We start from the raw sequence: 16,773 nt of genomic DNA, 5'->3' as shown, positions 1-16,773 counted from the left end.
GCTGAGGGACAGTAGGTGGCGAGTCGAGGGACAGTAGGTGGCGAGTCGGGGGTGAGGGCAGAGATGCCGAGGAAGCAAGGAGGGAACGAAACGCGGGCTTTCCTCCCCTCGGGCTCTGCCGCCCAGGCAGGCTCTGAGGGGAATCTCAATGCTGCCTAATTGGCACCAGTTAATGGCAGGTTCTCGTTAACTGGCTGCCCTGCCCCACGCGGCTCCGGGCGGCCGGGGGCGGCCGCGTGCTGGTGGGTCAGTCCGCGCGGCCGCGGCCTGCCTGCCCCCTGCCCACTTGGCTCTGAGAATCCCTCTCTGTGCGGCCCCCGCCCCGGCCCAGGGCTGATCCGGGCTGGCAGCGGCCAGGGGAACAGAAGGTTTGCTTGTTTGCGCCTGCCGCACCCCCTCCCCAGCCTGAGCCTGGGACCCCTCTCGGGGGCTCCTCTGGCTGCCAGGGCCTGGTGCTCTCCGTTGCCATGGCACCGGCCAGAGACGAGGCTCTGGGGGGCGGCCGGGGCGGGGGTTGCAGGGAGGGCGGCGAGGAATGGGGGAGACCCGGAGCTCTGCAGCTGCAGAGGCCCCCCAGGCCCTCTGTGAACGGTGGAGGGGCCGCTGGGGCCCCAGCGGGGCCAGGCTTGGGCCGAGAACGCAGCAGGCTGTGGTAGGGCTGGCCGCCGCTGTCTGCTTCCTTTGGGTCAGACCCCTGCTGGGCTAGAGACTTGCTTGGGTGCCACCCTGACAGACCCAGGCTGTCCCCAGCCTGGATGCTGACTGTCAGAGTCCCCAGTGACGCTGCAGGAAGGTTCTGATTCTACCCCTCGGTGGACACGCGCATTCCCGGCTGAGCTGGGATAGATCTCTTGCTGGCCCTGAGAGCCTGGATTTCATGTGGACCCGGTTCCGGTGAACAGACCCATCTCTGGGCAGAAGTGAGGCAGTCTAGAATAGCGGTCAAAAAAATACAGGTTTGCGGAGTTCCCGTTGTGGCTCAGTGGTTAACGAATCTGACTAGAAACCATGAGGTTGCAGGTTCGATCCCTGGCCTTGCTCAGTGGGTTAAGGATCCGGCCTTTCCGTGAGCTGTGGTGTAGGTCACAGACGCGGCTTGGATCCCGCTTTGCTGTGGCTCCGGCGTAGGCCGTTGCCTACAGTTCCGATTAGACCCCTAGCCTGGGAACCTCCATATGCTGTGGGAATGGCCCTGGAAAAGACACACACGCCAAAAAATACAGGTTTGGGAGTTTCCTGGTGGCTCTCTGGGTTCAGGATCCGGCGTTGTCACTGCTGTGTGCAGGTTGATCCCTGGCCCCCAAACTTGTGCATGCTGTGGGCCTGGCCCCAAAAGAGTAAAAATAAAAAATAAAAGAATTCAGGTTTGGGGTCAGAGGGGCCTGAGTTTGCATCTCAGCTTATCACTGGCTTACTACTTGTTGGCTGTGTGACCTTGGGCAAGCTGCCACACCTCTCTGAGACTTGGTTTCCTCCTCTGTGAAATGGGAAAAGCGATTGTCCCTGCCTCATGGGATTGTGAGGCTAAGCATCTCAGGCAGCGGAGTGCCCAGCTCTGGGTCAGTGAGGGGTGTGTTTCCAGGTTGTGAAGCATCAGAAAAATGAATGGGAAGAAAGATGCCCTGGGGTGAGAGGGGGCACGCTGGCCTTGGTGTGTGGAAGCAGGACCAACGGGTAGAGGGCACAGGGAGACAGACTGTGTGATGGGCCAACAGCCTGACCTCTGAGGATCCTGAACTGTCCTGGAATGGAGTGGGGAGTTCCCTGGTGGTTCAGTGGGTTAAGGATCCAGCACTGCCATTGCTGCCGTGGCTCGGTTCACTCACTACTATGGTGCGGGTTCGATCCCTGGCTCAGGAACTCGTACGCGCCGTGGGTACCCCCTCTCCACCCCATGAATGGAATGGGCCCCAGGTGACGTAGTGGATCCCTATCTTGGGAGCTGAGCTCCTGAAGGCTGGACAACTGCTTTGTTGGCGGGGGGGGGGCACCTACAGCCCCCCCCAGCCCCAAGGCTGTAGGGCTCCGTGAAAGGCGGCGTCCGTCTCCTGCCTTGTCCGGCCCATTCTCGCCTCGCCCAGCTGAGGAGAGTGTCGGAGGGGTCAGAAGACAGACGGTGGAGGAACGAGCCTGGTGACAGGTGCTAAGCTCGAACCGTGTGCCAGCCACGCGTTGTCATCCCTGCCCTGCCGCAGGGGGCTGTTGTGTGGCTGTTGAGCCCGTGCTCCGGGCCCGGTTGGCCCAGGATCAAGCCCCGCAGCTCCTCCATGGTGAGCTCCGTGACCTTGGGCAAGGGCTGTGACCCCTCTGCCTGGCTCTCATCTGGAAAAGGCAGAAGCAGTGCTGACGGCATGGCTTGTTCGGAGATCATTCACACGGAGGCGCTGGGAGAGCGACTCTCACTGCCACTTCCAAGGCTTCTCAGACCTGGTTCCCTTTCGAAGGGGCTGTTCGAGGCCCAGCGGGATCCAGAGCCTCCAGGCCAGGGACCCACTGGGCCAGGCCATAGGGCCTGGGGGTGGCCGTGGGGCGAGCAGGGAGGCCAGCGAGGCGCCTGCGGAGGCGGAAGCGCTTTTGCCGCAGGCGGGTGGGCAGGGATCTGCTCCCGGCCTCCCTCCCCCGTGACCTCCTTCTCCTCCTCGCGGTTCCCAGCCTGTGCGGGGACCGGGCCCCCTCCCCTGGGCCCCCAGTGGCCGTGAGGCACACACTGAGCTCTTTCCCACGGACTGTTCCAAGGCGCTGGGCCTGCTCCCCCAACCCCGAGCGCTCGCGGGCGGCGGGGGCGGGGTGGCGGCAGGACGCGGGGCTCCGGGGGGATGGGGCCGGTCTTTATCGGCCTGGCTCTGGTCCAGACAGATGTTTCGTTTTATTTTGAACTCCCAGAAAGTAGGTCGTTTCTTTCCATTGTGTCCCCGGGGAGGCCTCCTGGGGAGACGAGTGACAAGAGGGTGGGGGCCTCAGTCGGGCCCCGGGGAGCTGGGCGGGCAGCAACCCCCTCTGTCCATCCATCCGTCCTTCCTTGGAGCAGCCGCCTGGCGGCCAGGCCAGGGCGTGAAGGTTCTGGAAGGCTGGGCTAAGAAGCCGCCTGCTCCTCGGCAGCTGGAGGGCCATGAGGTGCCAGGGAAGGACCCAGCGGGCATTTCAGCAAGTTCTTCTGGTTATTCAGGGTGTGAGAACACAGGAGGGCACAGGCTGATGGTGGGATGGGAGGGGAGCCAGAGGCCCCCGGTGTGTGCTGGGGGGGCAGGGCGGGGACCAGAGCGGCAGCCCGGGGAGCTGGCCCTGTCCCCCCTCACTGGGACCCACTGGGCGCCATGCCGGGGCCCCCCATAGCTGATTCTGCCACTGTGTGTGCGGGGGGGACCATGGAGGTTCCTGGCAAACAGTGGGCCCTCTGGGGCTTGGAGCAGCAGAGGCCGGCCTGGGCGATGGAGCTGCGGCGCTGTGCGACTCGGCCCAGGTTCCTCACCCTCTCTGGTCTCCACATGATTCTGTGTGGAGATTCAGTGTGTCGGGCAAAGGGCTGGACCTTCAGCAGCAGAGGGCATGGGGTGGAGGGGGGCAGGCACCCTGAGCCTCAGCCCCTTCCCAGCTTTACACACACACACACACACACACACACACACACACACACACACACGCGCGCGCGCGCACACGCGCCTATGACTCTCTCCCAACCCACGGGATGCTGCCCCCCTGCCTGGCTCCCGCTGGGGCTCCCCGACTGGTGCTGCCAGGTGGCATATACATCTAAGCCCACGTGGGCCAAGGCCACAGCGGCCACCCCGGGCCAGGTCCAGCCCGTGCCATCCCCGTCACGCTCTCCCGGCGGCTGGCGGAAGGACTCAGTCCCCGGCTCCAGATCCTCGTCCCCATGCGCCCCCAAGCCTGGAGCTGGCTGCCTTCTTCCAGCTGAGTCACGACATCTCGCTCGGGCCCCTGCCCAGCACCCCACCCCCACCCCAGCATTCCAGCTCAGCACAGCTGCTTCCCGAGCAGCGTCCAAGAGCCACCCCATGCCGGCCCTGGAAGGGTTCCCAGGACGGCCCTGGCCCCTGCGGGTACAGAGGGGCACACTGAGGCTCGGAGAGGGGCAGGGCACGTGAGTGGGTGGTGGAGTTGAGCCTGAACTCACAGCCCTTCCTCTCAGTCAGGGATCCGCCCCCGAGGTTTGCCTGCAGGGCTGGGAAGCGGCCATGGTGTGGAGGAGACAGGACTAGGCCATCGGGCAGGAAACTGGAGTCCGTGACCCCCTTCCGCCAGCCACTTAACAAGTGAGCTCCTCCGAGGCCGTTTCCAGCCCCGGCCTGGCTGGACGGTGCAGGGAGGGCGACTTTGGCATCAAGATCTAGGTGTGGCAAGGCCAGGACTATCCTGGGGGAGGGAGGGGCAGCAGCTGCAGCGAACCCTGGGCCCTTGAGCCGCCAGCCTCGCATCCAAGCTGGGCCTGGAGGCAGGGGCTGCCCGGTCAGCTGTGCTTCGGAGCCCGGCCGGCGCCCGGAGCCTGGCTTGCTGAGGTCAGAACACTGGGCCCTGGCCTGGTCCTTCACTGAGCCTCGGTCTCCCCAGCCTCACAGCGCAGCACAGGAAGGCGGCTGGCTCAGATGGACGGTCCCCGAGGGCCTCAGAGCTCTGACATTCCAAGACTCTCACCCCGCGACCCCTCGGCCAGGCCTCCTCCTCCCTCTGGCATCTTGTTAATTCAGAGCATCCCTGGCCTGAGACCGCCTGCCGGCCCCAAGCCCTGCCCTCCAGAGCAGGGCTTCCTCCTGCCCCATCTCGGTGCTGTTTCTGCCCAGCCTACTCCCCGCCTCCTGTCTGAGTGTCCCTCCAGCCGCTCAGGTACCAACAGCCCCTGCCAGCCCTAAACCAGCTCAGTGCCTACTCTCAGTCTTTCTCTGCCACCTCCTTCTCATATCAGAAAATGGCACCTAGGGAGTTTCTGTCGTGGCGCAGCGGAAACGAATCTGACTGGCATCCATGAGGACACAGGTTTGATCCCTGGCCTCGCTCAGTGGGTTAAGGATCTGGCGTTGCCATGAGCTGTGGTGTAGGTCGCAGACATGGCTGGGATCCTGCGTTGCTATGGCTGTGGTATAGGCTGAGAACTGCAGCTCCGATTAGACCCCTAGCCTGGGAACCTTCACGTGCTGCAGGTGCGGCCCTAAAAAGACAAAAGACTGAAAAAAAAAAAAAAAAAAGAAAAAGAAAAAAAGGAAAAAGGTACTTTGCGCCCCCCCCACCCCCCACACACACCCCTGCCCCTCAGACCCCAGCCAGAATAGGAGCGGGGCTTCTGTAGGGTACCTGTCCCCCAGCCCCCACATCTAGTCACCAAGCCCTGTCCTGGCTGGATCAACTGGTCCCGTCTGTTTCCATCAGCGGCCACTGGCCTCTGCCCAAACCAGGTAAACAGAAGAGCAGCTGACCTCGGCTCGGTCTCTGCTCTGTGTCCGAGGCAAGGTCTTTAGGCACCGCTGCCTCAGTCCCCGTCTAAAATGGGGCCCAGCGTGTCTGAGCAACAACTGAATCAATCCATGCCAAGTGCTCAGAAGAGCCCCCGGTGCGATAGGCACGCGGCGCACACTGGCTTGAGGCTTGCGAGTGGGTGTGTGTTCCGGTGAGTTTGGGGTGCAGGGCGTGCTGCTCTGTGCATGTCGTATGTGCCCGGCTTTGTGCTGGGTACGCGCGCCCACACGGGAGGGCACAGAGGTGGCGGGCAGGCATGTGTCCTGTGGGCGTGCCCGTGCCTGGGGCCGGCGTGAGGGCCAGGCACACCGGGGCCATGGCACACGGGCGTGTGAGAGCAGCGTGTGAGCGAGTGCGGAGGCAGGAGCCTGTGCTGCGTGTGCACGTGCTCGCCGTGTGCAAGCCTCCCCCGCTGGCAGCCATGCAGGCCCCCTCCCCCCGCCTGTGTCGTGGGAGTCTCGGGACCCCGGGGGAGGGAAGCTGCTGTCAGCGGATGTGGCCGAGCTGGATGGGATTTATTTAGATTAAGGCTGGTGGGAAAGGAGCCGGGGTTTCTACGCGGGGAGCGGAGGCCGGGCTCCGAGAGTGACTCAAGCGCGCTTTCTGCCTGGACTCGGGGTCCCTGGCTCTGCTCCCTCAGGGTCGTCTCCTGCACCGGGGCGCCCTCTGACTCAGCGCGAGGAGCTGGGCCGTTTCCCCTTCTTTGGGCCTCTGTCCCCCAGACCTGACCGAAGCGGGAGGAGTCATGAGAACTGGCCCCCCTCCTCTCCCATGGGTCCCCTCACTCTCCTCTCCGAGGGCCCCCCAAGCAGGAGAGCGCGTCGGGAGGCAGGTGCCTCGGCCCTGACCGTGACGTCACCTGGTCCCGGGTGGCTCCTCCCGAGCGCAGCCCCGCCCCTGCAGAACAGGGGTGTCAGAGGCCAGCCCGCCACCCCACAGTAGCCACCTGGGCCCTGCTGGCCCTGGCTGGAAACAAAGCGGCCTCTGGGAAGCACAGGCGTCCACCAGGCATTGGGTGGACAATGGTGTGCCAGCGAGTCAGCCGGGGCAGCCCAGGAGGCCGTGGCCTTAGGCCCCACTCTGGGTCTTCCCAGTCCATGGGTCTGCTGTCCACGCCACGCTTCCTCCTGCCACCTCCTGAGTGTCCACATCGCTGGCTGATGTGTTGGGAAGTCGCCCGAAGGGCAAAGAACAGAGAGGGAGACAGTCTGTTTGAAGCACACACAGCAAATCCACGACCGTGGGCAAAGGATCAACCCACAGAGCAGGTTGTTAGAGCTTCTCACTCTGCTCCGGCCGTGGGAGCACAGCCCTCCTCTCGAGGCCCCAGACTCCCCCAGCGGGAACTGTGGTGACCAGAACCTTCCCGGCAGCTTTAGAATGGAGATGGCCCTTTGACACGAACCCCCGACCTCTCCCTGTATGGCCCAGAGAGGGCTGGACCCTCAGTCGGTCTCACGGTGCCTCTGAAGGCCCTTGCGATGGGAGGCGAAATGCTTCGATCATCCAGAGAGGAGCCGGTCCGAGATCCCTGGTGACAGCTCCTCTCCCTGAGCTGGCTCCCCTCTCCCCGACAGCCTCTCCTCGCCCCACAGCCTGAGTCTGCATTTTTGCTGTGTGACTGGGCCGTAACTCTGTCCGTCTCTGGGCCTCTGCTGCCTGTTCAAGAAGACCCCTCCCAGCTCTAAGCTTCAGGGACTCTAGGCCCCCTGAGCCCAGGACCTAGCAGGGGGAGTGCAGGGTGGGGGGCAGGAGGGGTTGCTTACCCCAGGGGCCCAGCCCACAGCCTGCCAGAGCCAAACCAGCCGACCAAATTCCTCCTTTAGAATAATAAACAGTGTGGCCGACCAGGAGGCTGAAATGGGTCCTCCCCCAGCCTCTGCTGCTAATGATTTTCTTTGGCTAAGATCTCTGGCAGGAAGGGGGATCCAGAGGGCACCCACCAAGGGGCAGACAGGTCTTTGCAGGGGCTGCCGGCTCTGCTGAGCGCTGCTCCGTCCTGCTGGAGGAGGCCTGACCCCCAGCAGAGGGCTGGGCAGCGGACACAGGCCAGGGGCTGCTGCAGAGGGGGCTGGAGAGGGGAGGGGACCCTCGGGCACGCTGGCCTGAAGGGGCGGGGTGGAGGCGGGGAGCAGATTTGCTCCGAGAGCCTGGGATGCAGCCCTGAAAGCGGTACCCTCACTGTCACCCCCATTCTGAGAGCTGGAGACAGAGGCACAGGAGGTGGCCCTGCTGGGACTCAAACCCAGAGGCCAGCCCTGGATTGGGAACTGACGGCTGAGATGGGAGTGGAGCAGGGCCAGGCTGGGCGTGACCTCAGGAGCCCGCCGGGCTGGGCAGCCCTCAGGGAAGGCAGCAGCCCCACCTCGCCGGGTCCCCTTGTCACCTTGCCACGTGGTCTCGCCCTCCCCACCTCTGACCTGCGTCCTACTGACACTGCCGTCGTGCAAGCCTGGCTGTTGGCAGCTGCTTGGGACCCTCGGAGGCGCCGATGGGATGGGAGGGAGGACCCACGTGGCTGGACCTGTTTCCCTCCGGGCCCTGCTCCCGTCTCTTTCTGCCTCCATCTCTGGGCTTTTCCTTTCTCTCGGAGTCCGAGTCTTTGCCCCTCTGGCTGCCCCATTCGAGTCTCTCTGTCTCCCTCCAGGACAAGCGCTGCTGTGTGGCCCTGGGCAAACCTCTTTCCCTCTCGGAGCCTCAGTCTCCCCATCCAACCACGGGAAGTGGAGGAGGGGCCCTTCTAGGGGCAAGGCCTCCCCTCTCCCCCGGCTCCCTGTGCCGCTGGAGGCTGAGTACAGGGGCCAGGTCTGCCCCCCCCACATTCCACAGCCCTGACGCCCCCGCTTCCCTTCCCACAGCCGCCTCCACTTCCTGCTGTGCCTGCGGAGCTGTGGGAGTTCTCTGGGTTCGGGCTCCCCTCCCCTCCCCTCCCCTCCCCCAGGCCTTTCATCACACTTTCCCAAATATTTGTCCTGGCGGATAAGAGCCTGGTATTGGAACTGTCCCTCGAAGGACAGGCTGTTAGAGCTGGCAGGCCCCTGGACACCATCCCACCCAAGACCCCATCCTCACGACACAGAGACTCAGGCCCACAGCGAAGCGGGGGCTCAGCCAAGTCATCAGACAGGTAGAAGCAGAGCCAGAGCAGGGCCCTGGCGCCCCGAGAGTGCGGCCCCCTGGGCTCATCGTGGGATGGGGGTGACCTTCGTCTTCAGCCCGGTGCATCCAGAGGCTGCGAGACTCAGGCCAGGGCTCACTCGCAGGACCCAGGTACAGGCCCGGCGCCACGTCTGGCCCTCTGGACCCTGACTCTGTTTCCCTCTGCAGGACACCATGCAGCTTCCGAGGGCCGTGCCAGCTTCTGTCCTCATAGGTAGGTAGACTGGGGGCAGATGGAGGGCCCCGGGGACCCGCTAAGTGGGACCCTGGAGCTGAAGGGGTGGCACATGCCAGCACCCGGACCTGGGCACGCAGGGTGCTACTCTGCCCTGAGCCTCCGTTTCCCACCTCTCCAGGGGGTCTTGGCAGAGGCCTCCTTCCCCTGCCCACCCTCAGCTCAGAAACCCCAGAGCCCTCCTGTTTACTGGGCACCCTTGGTGCCACCCTCGGCTCAGCCCTCTTCACCCCTGCCCCTCCCCAGTCCCTCGCAGTCAGCCTGGTCTCCCCTCCCCTGTCAGCACTTGCTGCTATCTGTCTGGTTCCCGTGTGGGACTTCCACCCCGGCCTGGACCCCTCACTGGCTGTGAGGTCCCGGTCCTGGTGGGCACCCCCGGGCCGTCACTGCTACCAGGCTCTCGGGGACCAGCTAGAGGCCCCCAAGGCTGCCTGACTGGCTGCTGAGCATCTCCCATCGAGGCTTGCTCCTTATTTTCACCTCCAGTGTCCCCTGCCTGCTGAGGCAGGGGGCGTGGCTTACAGAATCCTTGGCGGGGGGGCAGCACGGGGCAGGGAAACCACTCAATACCCCCAACCCCAGCCCCTTCAGCCTCCCGGGGCCCCAACACCCTCCCTGCCCAGGTCTGCCCCTCTGAACCTCCCTGGCCACCACCTCCCCAAGCAGGGCATCTCTGGTTTCTGGACACAGCCTGGGTAGCGGGGCAGCTGCAGGCAAGAGGCTCAGAAAGTGACCTGGGAAGTCGTGCAGGAACTGGAGGCCTGGCAATTGCTTCCCGAGGATTTCCTGATGCCTTTGCGAGAACGTGCTGCAGCCTGAACGCTGCACTGCACAAGGGCTCGCGGCTGAGGGCCGAAAGGCACTGGGACCAGGATGCCAGAGGGCGTCCCTGGGTCTCCGAGCCCTGGGCTCAGGCTGTGTCCCCTACTGATCAGGGTGAGCGGTGGCGGCGGTGCTGGCGCTCTCGTGCCCTGACGCTGGCCACTCCTCTCCCAAAGGCCAGGTGCTGCTGCTGCCTCCGCTGCTGCTGCTGGGACCGCAGGCCTCCTGGGGCCTGGTCATTACGCCCCCGGGGCCAGAGCTGGTCCTCAATCTCTCCAGCACCTTTGTGCTCACCTGCTCGGGGCCAGCGCCGGTGGTGTGGGAACGCATGTCCCAGAAGCCCCCGCAGGAAATGACCGGAACCCAGGACGGCACGTTCTCCAGCGTGCTGACACTGGCCAATGTCACTGGGCTGGACACCGGAGAATACTTTTGTACCTACAAAGGCTCCCCCGGGCTGGAGGCCAGCGAGCGGAAACGGCTGTACATCTTCGTGCCAGGTGAGGGCCCCGGCCTGTGCGCTCACACCGCGCGCCTCTTCTCAACGGCGGCGTCTGGGGGATGCGCGGGAAGCGCTTTACTGACGCCGTGAAACGGCCCCTCTATAAATGCAGGCGGGTCTTGGAATCCAGCCTGGCTCAGTGCAGCCGCGTGTTCACTCCCACCCCTGGTCTGGGTGCCCCCCGCCAGCCTACCCCATCCTGGAGCCCAAGAACCCTGTGCTCTCAGCTGGCTCCGTATGCGCCCTTTTGGCCTCCCCAGCCCCTCTCCCCATTCGCCAGTCTCCAGGTACCAGCTGCCCTTCAGCTCGCGACTTACCTTCTTTCCCACGCTGGTGCTGTCCCTAGCAAACGCTAAAGCCAGAGGGACATCTGAGAGCATCCTTATTCTGTAGTAGGAAGGCGAGGGCCAGAGAGGGAAAGAGCCCTGCTCCAGGTCACACAGCAAGTCAGGGCATAGCCAGAAACCCGGCTCCCCTGACCCACCCTCCTGGCCCCACCTTGGCAGATCCTGCCGTGGGCTTTCTCCCTGTTGACCCCGAGGAACTGTTCATCTTTCTCACGGAAATAACGGAGACCACAATTCCATGCCGAGTGACGGACCCGAGACTGGTGGTGACGCTGCACGAGAAGAAGGTGGACGTCCCGCTGCCCATCTCCTATGACCACCAGCGTGGCTTCTCTGGGACCTTTGAGGACAAGACCTACGTCTGCAAAACCACCATCGGGGACAGGGAAGTGGATTCCGACGCCTACTATGTCTACAGCCTCCAGGGTGAGCCCCTTCCTGGCCTGCTGCTCCGCACAGGCAAGTGTGACCCTCGCGGAGACACAGAGCTCTCCAGGGTGCAGTGTCATAGTCCATTTGCCGCTGGATTCTCGCTGCAGCCTTGGCGGGCAGGTATGGCTCCCATTTTACAGGCGAGAAAACGGAGGCTCGGAAAGAGGATGGCGTGTGTCCAAGGTCACGGGAAGCGTTCCCGGTGGAGCTGGGCCCTGTCCCGTGGTGGGCAAGGCACAGGCTTCAGAGCCCGTGGGATCTGAATTCCAGCTCTGCTCCTTCCCATCGGAGTGACTTTGCACAAGACACATAATCTCCCTGAGTCTGCTTCTTCCCTGTAAAATGGGTGTCGCTGCTGCCTGCTTACCTGGGGGGATGATCGTGAAGAGGAAATAAAGAGGCAGAGGGAGACCCTGGGCACGCTCGATAAACGTCTTCCATACTCAGATGCCCCGAGAATACTTGGCTTTCCAAACGGTTATCCCTCCCAGAGTGTCAGCCTCGAGAGGGCAGGGGCTGTGTCTCCGGTGCCTCCTGCTCAAGCCCCGTCTCCTCCCCAGTGTCGTCCATCAACGTCTCGGTGGGCGCCGTGCAGACCGTGGTCCGCCAGGGCGAGAACATCACTGTCATGTGCATCGTGACGGGCAACGAGGTGGTCAACTTCGAGTGGACGTACCCACGCCTGGAGGTACCGCCGGGCCGGGCTGGCGGCGGGCGGCGCAGGGGGGGACGTGGCAACGTGGAGCCTGGCTTCTCAGGCCTTTCCCGACTGGGGCTTTACCCCCCCACCTGTCCCTGCAGACTGGGCGGCTGGTGGAGCCAGTGACGGACTTCCTCTTTGAGATGCCCCACATCCGTTCTATCCTGCACATCCCCAGTGCCGAGCTGGGGGACTCGGGGACCTACATCTGCAACGTATCGGAGAGTGTGAGCGACCATCGAGACGAAAAGGCCATCAATGTCACAGTCGTCGGTGCGTGCCTTGGGCTCGGCCCAGCCCTCACTCTGACCTGGACGCAGACCCAGTCACAACCCTCCGGTTCTGCTAGCGGTGTTCCAGTCCCAGGCTAGCCTCCGTGCCAGCCAAATTCCCATTTCCAGGAGAAACCCAAGCCCAGGCGCAGTACCGGCCCTCGATCCAGTCCTAATCCCAGCCTGGACGTCCCGCATGGCCCGAACGCCAGCCCCAACCCCGTTTCTAATCTCAGCTGCGGTCCCAGGCCAGGCAGCCCTGCCCCACATCCAGCCAGGCCATAACCCACCTCAGGCACCATCCTGGGACAAACACACCTAATGAGCACTGCACCTCCAGCCCCGGTCTCGAACCCAGCCCCTCACGCCACTATCAGCCCCCAGTTTGTCTCCTGCTCCAGCCGGTCCCAGGCGCATCCCGAGCCCCAGCTCAGGTGAACCCACGCGGACTTCGAAGCCCGACGCCCCCACCCCAAGGCTGGGCTCCTTTGCAGCGAGTCCCCGCCTCCAGAAGCCCCGCCCCCCGGAGGTGCCTCCCGATTGGCGGTCGCGCGGCCCCGCCCCTGACGGCCGCCCCTTGCAGAGAGCGGCTACGTGCGGCTGATTGGAGAGCTGGACGCCGTGCAATTTGCGGAGCTGCACCGCAGCCGGACGCTGCAGGTGGTGTTCGAGGCCTACCCGCCACCCACTGTCATATGGTTCAAGGACAACCGGACCCTGGGTGACTCCGGCGCGGGCGAGATCGCGCTGTCCACGCGCAATGTGTCTGAGACCCGGTGAGCAGCCGCCCCACGTTCTAGTTGAAGGTTAGCGGCCGCCAGGCAGCCCACAGCCTACGGCTACTCGACAAACCTAGGCCTATCTTTCCTGAGAGCCTCCTATGTGCCGGGCGCCCTACTAGATGCCCACGCCGGGCGCTGGGGATGCTGCAGAGAGCACAGGCAGTTCCACCCTTCCTGGAGTTTCCTGTCGAGCGGGGAAAACGGGCTCTGGTCAAATGATCAGGCAGATGTTTGGTAGCCCTCGTGAGGGGTGGTGCCAACAGGAAGCAGCCATGGAGGAAAAGGCGGGATGACTGGGGAAGAGGGTGCCAGGCAGGTCACTGCCATCTGTGCCCGAATGGTCACCCTGAGGCTGGAGACCAGCTGGCACGAGGTGCTGTCCGCTAGGATAAAGCAGGGTCAGGCCTTCAGAAAGGGACGAGACGTGGAGGTCGATGGATATGGCGCCTCCTGTCCCCCCCATCCCCCCAAGCCTCTCTCCTGGCTCCCCGGAGCTGCCTCTGGGTGGGGGTTCACACTCCTACTGTCTGTGGCACTGCTCCTGACCCCCTCTGAGCCTGGCTGTCCCCTTCTCTCCCTGGGCCCTGGTTTTCCGGTCTCTGCAAGAAAGGCGGGGGCTGCCTGGGTTCTCCCAGCTCTGACGGCGGGGTCTCCTGGCCTGTCCTCCCCAGGTATGTGTCAGAACTGACACTGGTGCGGGTGAAGGTGGCCGAGGCTGGCCGCTACACCATGCGCGCCTTCCACGAGGACGCCGAGGCCCAGATCTCCTTCCAGCTGCAGGTCAATGGTGAGCAGCCCCCATGCAGCTCCCTTCCCTGCCCCTCCCACCGCCATTCTCTCTCCCTTCCTTCCCTGCCCACCCACCCAGAGGAGGCACAGAGAGGGTGTCCAGGATGCGGGAGGCGGGGTTTCGGCCAGGCTCTGACACCGACCTCTGCTCTGTGCCCATGCCCTCTCTTCCCCAGCTTTACGGGAGGCCATCGGGCTAGACGGGCGTTTCCAAAACCTTAGGCATTCACGTCCCAGTGCCGTGGTTTCTCCTTCTCATAAACCAGACTCTCCTACTCACTAGATAGTTATTGAGCAACTAAAAATGCCCGTCCATTCAACGTTCTTTTTCGTCTCTTTTTTAGGGCCGCACCTGTGGCATATGGCTGTTCCCAGGCAAGGGGTTGAATCAAAGCCGTAGCCGCTGGCCCACGCCACAGGCACAGCAACATGGGATCCGAGCCACGGCTGCAACCTACACCACTGCTCACAGCGACGCCGGATCCTTAACCCACAGAGCGAGGCCAGGGATTGAACCTGCATCCTCATGGATGCTAGTCAGGTTCATTAACCACTGAGCCACGATGGGAACTCCCATTCAAGGTTCTCGAGGCCACTGTGCATCTTGAATCCCTGTAGGGGGAAGATAAACATCCAGCAGGAGGGGGATAAAGCAGCAGACCCCCTACGAGGTTAGAAGGTCGCAAGTGCTGTGAACTGGGGAAAAAAAAGGCCGGGTAAAGCTGGGCATGAGGACCTGAAGTGGGCGAGGGCCTCAGCCAAGTGGCTGTTTGGGAAAAGGGTGCAAAGGCAGGAGGGCTGCAGAGAGGCCCGTGTGGCCAGACGGGGCGCGGGAGCCTGGTCAGAGGGGAGGTCAGAGCTGAGCCGGGGCAGGTGGCGGGGAGGGCAGATCGCACAGGCCCTCCTGGGCCCGGGCTGGACTTGGGCTTCCACTGCGACTGACATGGAGAGGCCTTATGGGGTCTTGAGCAGAGACGTGACACAAGAGATAATGACTCCATGTTTTGTGCATTGACTTTCTAAAAATAAATGCATTTTGAGTGAAAACTGAACCTCTCCATCCTAGATGGAAAATGGGCCTCACATGTCATAAATATGAAGCAGCCACTACGGTAAACTCTGAGAAAATAAAACAAGGGTAGGAAATTCCAGTTCCATGCTCGTGCCTGCCCAGGCCTCTGATCCTGAGGCTTGCTCTCTTTGTTGAAAGGGAAGATTAGCACATCTCAGAGAGGCGTTAGAGACGGACCGGCACCCCACCGAGGCCCTCCCTTTGAAGTACCCAGAAGGGGGATCTGCCAGTTTTGGGCGGGGATTCCTGGTATTTCCCGTCACCTGCACCCTGCGGCTGCTCCCCCCAGTGAGCCCCTCCGCGGGCCTGTCTTGCTGACTCTGTTCTGACCTCCCCATGCAGTGCCCGTCCGTGTGCTGGAGCTGAGCGAGAGCCACCCCGCCAGTGGCGAGCAGACAGTCCGCTGTCGTGGCCGAGGCATGCCCCAGCCACACCTCACCTGGTCCACCTGCAGCGACCTCAAAAGGTGAGCGGGCCCGGGCCTCCATCTTCCAGGGTACCCACGGCTGGCGGCACGGAGGCCGTGATGTCATGTGGTCCAGCGCCTTCCTCGGAGAACACAGTTCCGGGCTCCACGGAGACGCCCTGCATGGCCTGGAGTGCTGTTTTTCCTTACTTTGACCCTGGGGGATGAAATGAAGCCGGGGTTTTGCCATCCAAGTTTCTCAATTCTGGGGCGGGAGCGCCCCTGCTGGTCGGTGGCGGGATCACAGGAGGAACTGGCTTAGGACGAGGCCTTGCGAATAGAACTGGCCTGGCCCAGCCTCCTCCCACCACCACCCCGGGGCGCTCCCTGCTTTGGGCTTGGGTGTTCCTGTCTGCAGAGGGAAGGAAGGGCCTAGCAGCTGACCCCGCTGGCTCTCCGGCAGGTGTCCGCGCGAGCTGCCACCCACGCCGCTGGGGAACAGCTCTGAGGAGGAGAGCCAGCTGGAGACCAACGTGACCTACTGGCCGCAGGAGCAGGAGTTCGAGGTGGTGAGCACACTGCGCCTGCGCCGCGTGGATCAGCCACTCTCCGTGCGCTGCACGCTGCACAACCTGCTGGGCCACGACGCGCAGGAGGTCACCGTGGTGCCGCATTGTGAGTCTGCCTCCTCCATGGCCCTGGCGCCCCTCACCCTGCCTCTAGCTGGCCAGTGTGCCCACAGCGGCCGAGCCAGCACAACCGTAGCCCGCGGGAGCATCGCGGGACGGGGCGCCCCGCGCACTCACACAGCAGTGCAGGAGCGGCATGTGTGTACATCCACAAGCGTGTGCAAATGACCCGGGACTTTCTTCTTACCTGTCGTGTGCACACGCTGTCCGTGTGTGGTACGCTGTGTCCGTGAGCCGCCTGATCATTGGGCACGGGTGCAAACCCTCTGTCTATAGATTTGCAAAACAGGGGGGAAGAAGGCCCGGTCCCCACGTACCTGCGTGAAACTAGAGCGTGTCTGTAGGCGTGTACACGAGCATGTTTATGTGTGTAAACGCACCAAGTGTGTGTTTGTAAACCACCTCCAGGGCCACGCCCAGTCCCCGGGCAGGTGTATAAACCCATGGGTGTGTGTCTGTGGGCGTGCAGGTGTGCAAACAGTGCATCGTGCACACTGGCAGAGAGCATCCCGAAAGCCTGGGGAGACAGAACGCCGCTCCGAAACAGCACACACCCCAGTCCCCGCCCTCGGGTGCCTGCTGAGCCCACGCGCAGGCTCACGTCCATGCGTGATTCTTGTCCGTATCAACAGCCCTGCGTTGCGTGGGCTGCCTGGCGGTCCCACACATGCACGGGCTTCATGTAGTCACCTGTTGCCCCGTTCAGTAAATGGTCGCAGAGTCCCAGCTTCTCACTGGAGAAGCCCAGCCCTGCCCGTCCCCTAGTGCCCGCAGTCCGGGGAGGAGGCAGACAGGGAACTGGGCAACCTCCCTGTGGGGGTGGGCACCCGGGGGGAAGCCTAGAGGGAGGAGGGGTTCCAGCCCCGGCTGTGGGATCTGGGAACGCATCCTGGTGAGAGGAAGCTTTAGGTCAGCGTGAGATCACCAGGAGTTAGCCCGGTGGGGGCGGGGGCGGGGGCTCTGCTCGGAGGGAACAGCCGGTGCGCAAGCCCAGAGGCAGCGTGCGTTCAGAGACGTGCAAGCCATTCAGCCTGGCTGGAGAACAGAGTGTGGGTGTATTTCGGGGCTTGGGCAAGAGGCAGACGGGAGGGGCTGTA

The 16,773-nt window shown here is 63.5% G+C and overlaps 1 protein-coding gene across 2 annotated transcripts in view; it reads left to right on the top strand.

The window, feature by feature from the left end:
• The window catches only part of PDGFRB (platelet derived growth factor receptor beta), a 37,066-nt gene that overhangs the window by 7,384 nt on the left and 12,909 nt on the right, over positions 1 to 16,773 (top strand). The window contains exons 1-10 of one of the 2 annotated variants that reach the window (XM_021085014.1): positions 8,149 to 8,596; positions 8,797 to 8,842; positions 9,862 to 10,185; positions 10,694 to 10,960; positions 11,527 to 11,654; positions 11,768 to 11,939; positions 12,522 to 12,714; positions 13,392 to 13,507; positions 14,924 to 15,047; positions 15,451 to 15,662. In XM_021085014.1, coding sequence (XP_020940673.1) covers positions 8,803 to 8,842; positions 9,862 to 10,185; positions 10,694 to 10,960; positions 11,527 to 11,654; positions 11,768 to 11,939; positions 12,522 to 12,714; positions 13,392 to 13,507; positions 14,924 to 15,047; positions 15,451 to 15,662 — 1,576 coding nt within the window. In that variant the 5' untranslated portion in view covers positions 8,149 to 8,596; positions 8,797 to 8,802. Of the gene's footprint in view, positions 1 to 8,148; positions 8,597 to 8,796; positions 8,843 to 9,861; positions 10,186 to 10,693; positions 10,961 to 11,526; positions 11,655 to 11,767; positions 11,940 to 12,521; positions 12,715 to 13,391; positions 13,508 to 14,923; positions 15,048 to 15,450; positions 15,663 to 16,773 lie in introns of those variants that run through there. The other variant, XM_021085013.1, reaches the window with a different exon arrangement.

The sequence above is a fragment of the Sus scrofa genome, chromosome 2 (genome assembly GCF_000003025.6).
Source record: "Sus scrofa isolate TJ Tabasco breed Duroc chromosome 2, Sscrofa11.1, whole genome shotgun sequence".
Classification (NCBI taxonomy): Eukaryota; Metazoa; Chordata; class Mammalia; order Artiodactyla; family Suidae; genus Sus; species Sus scrofa.
This window is presented reverse-complemented; position numbering and strand designations above follow the sequence as displayed.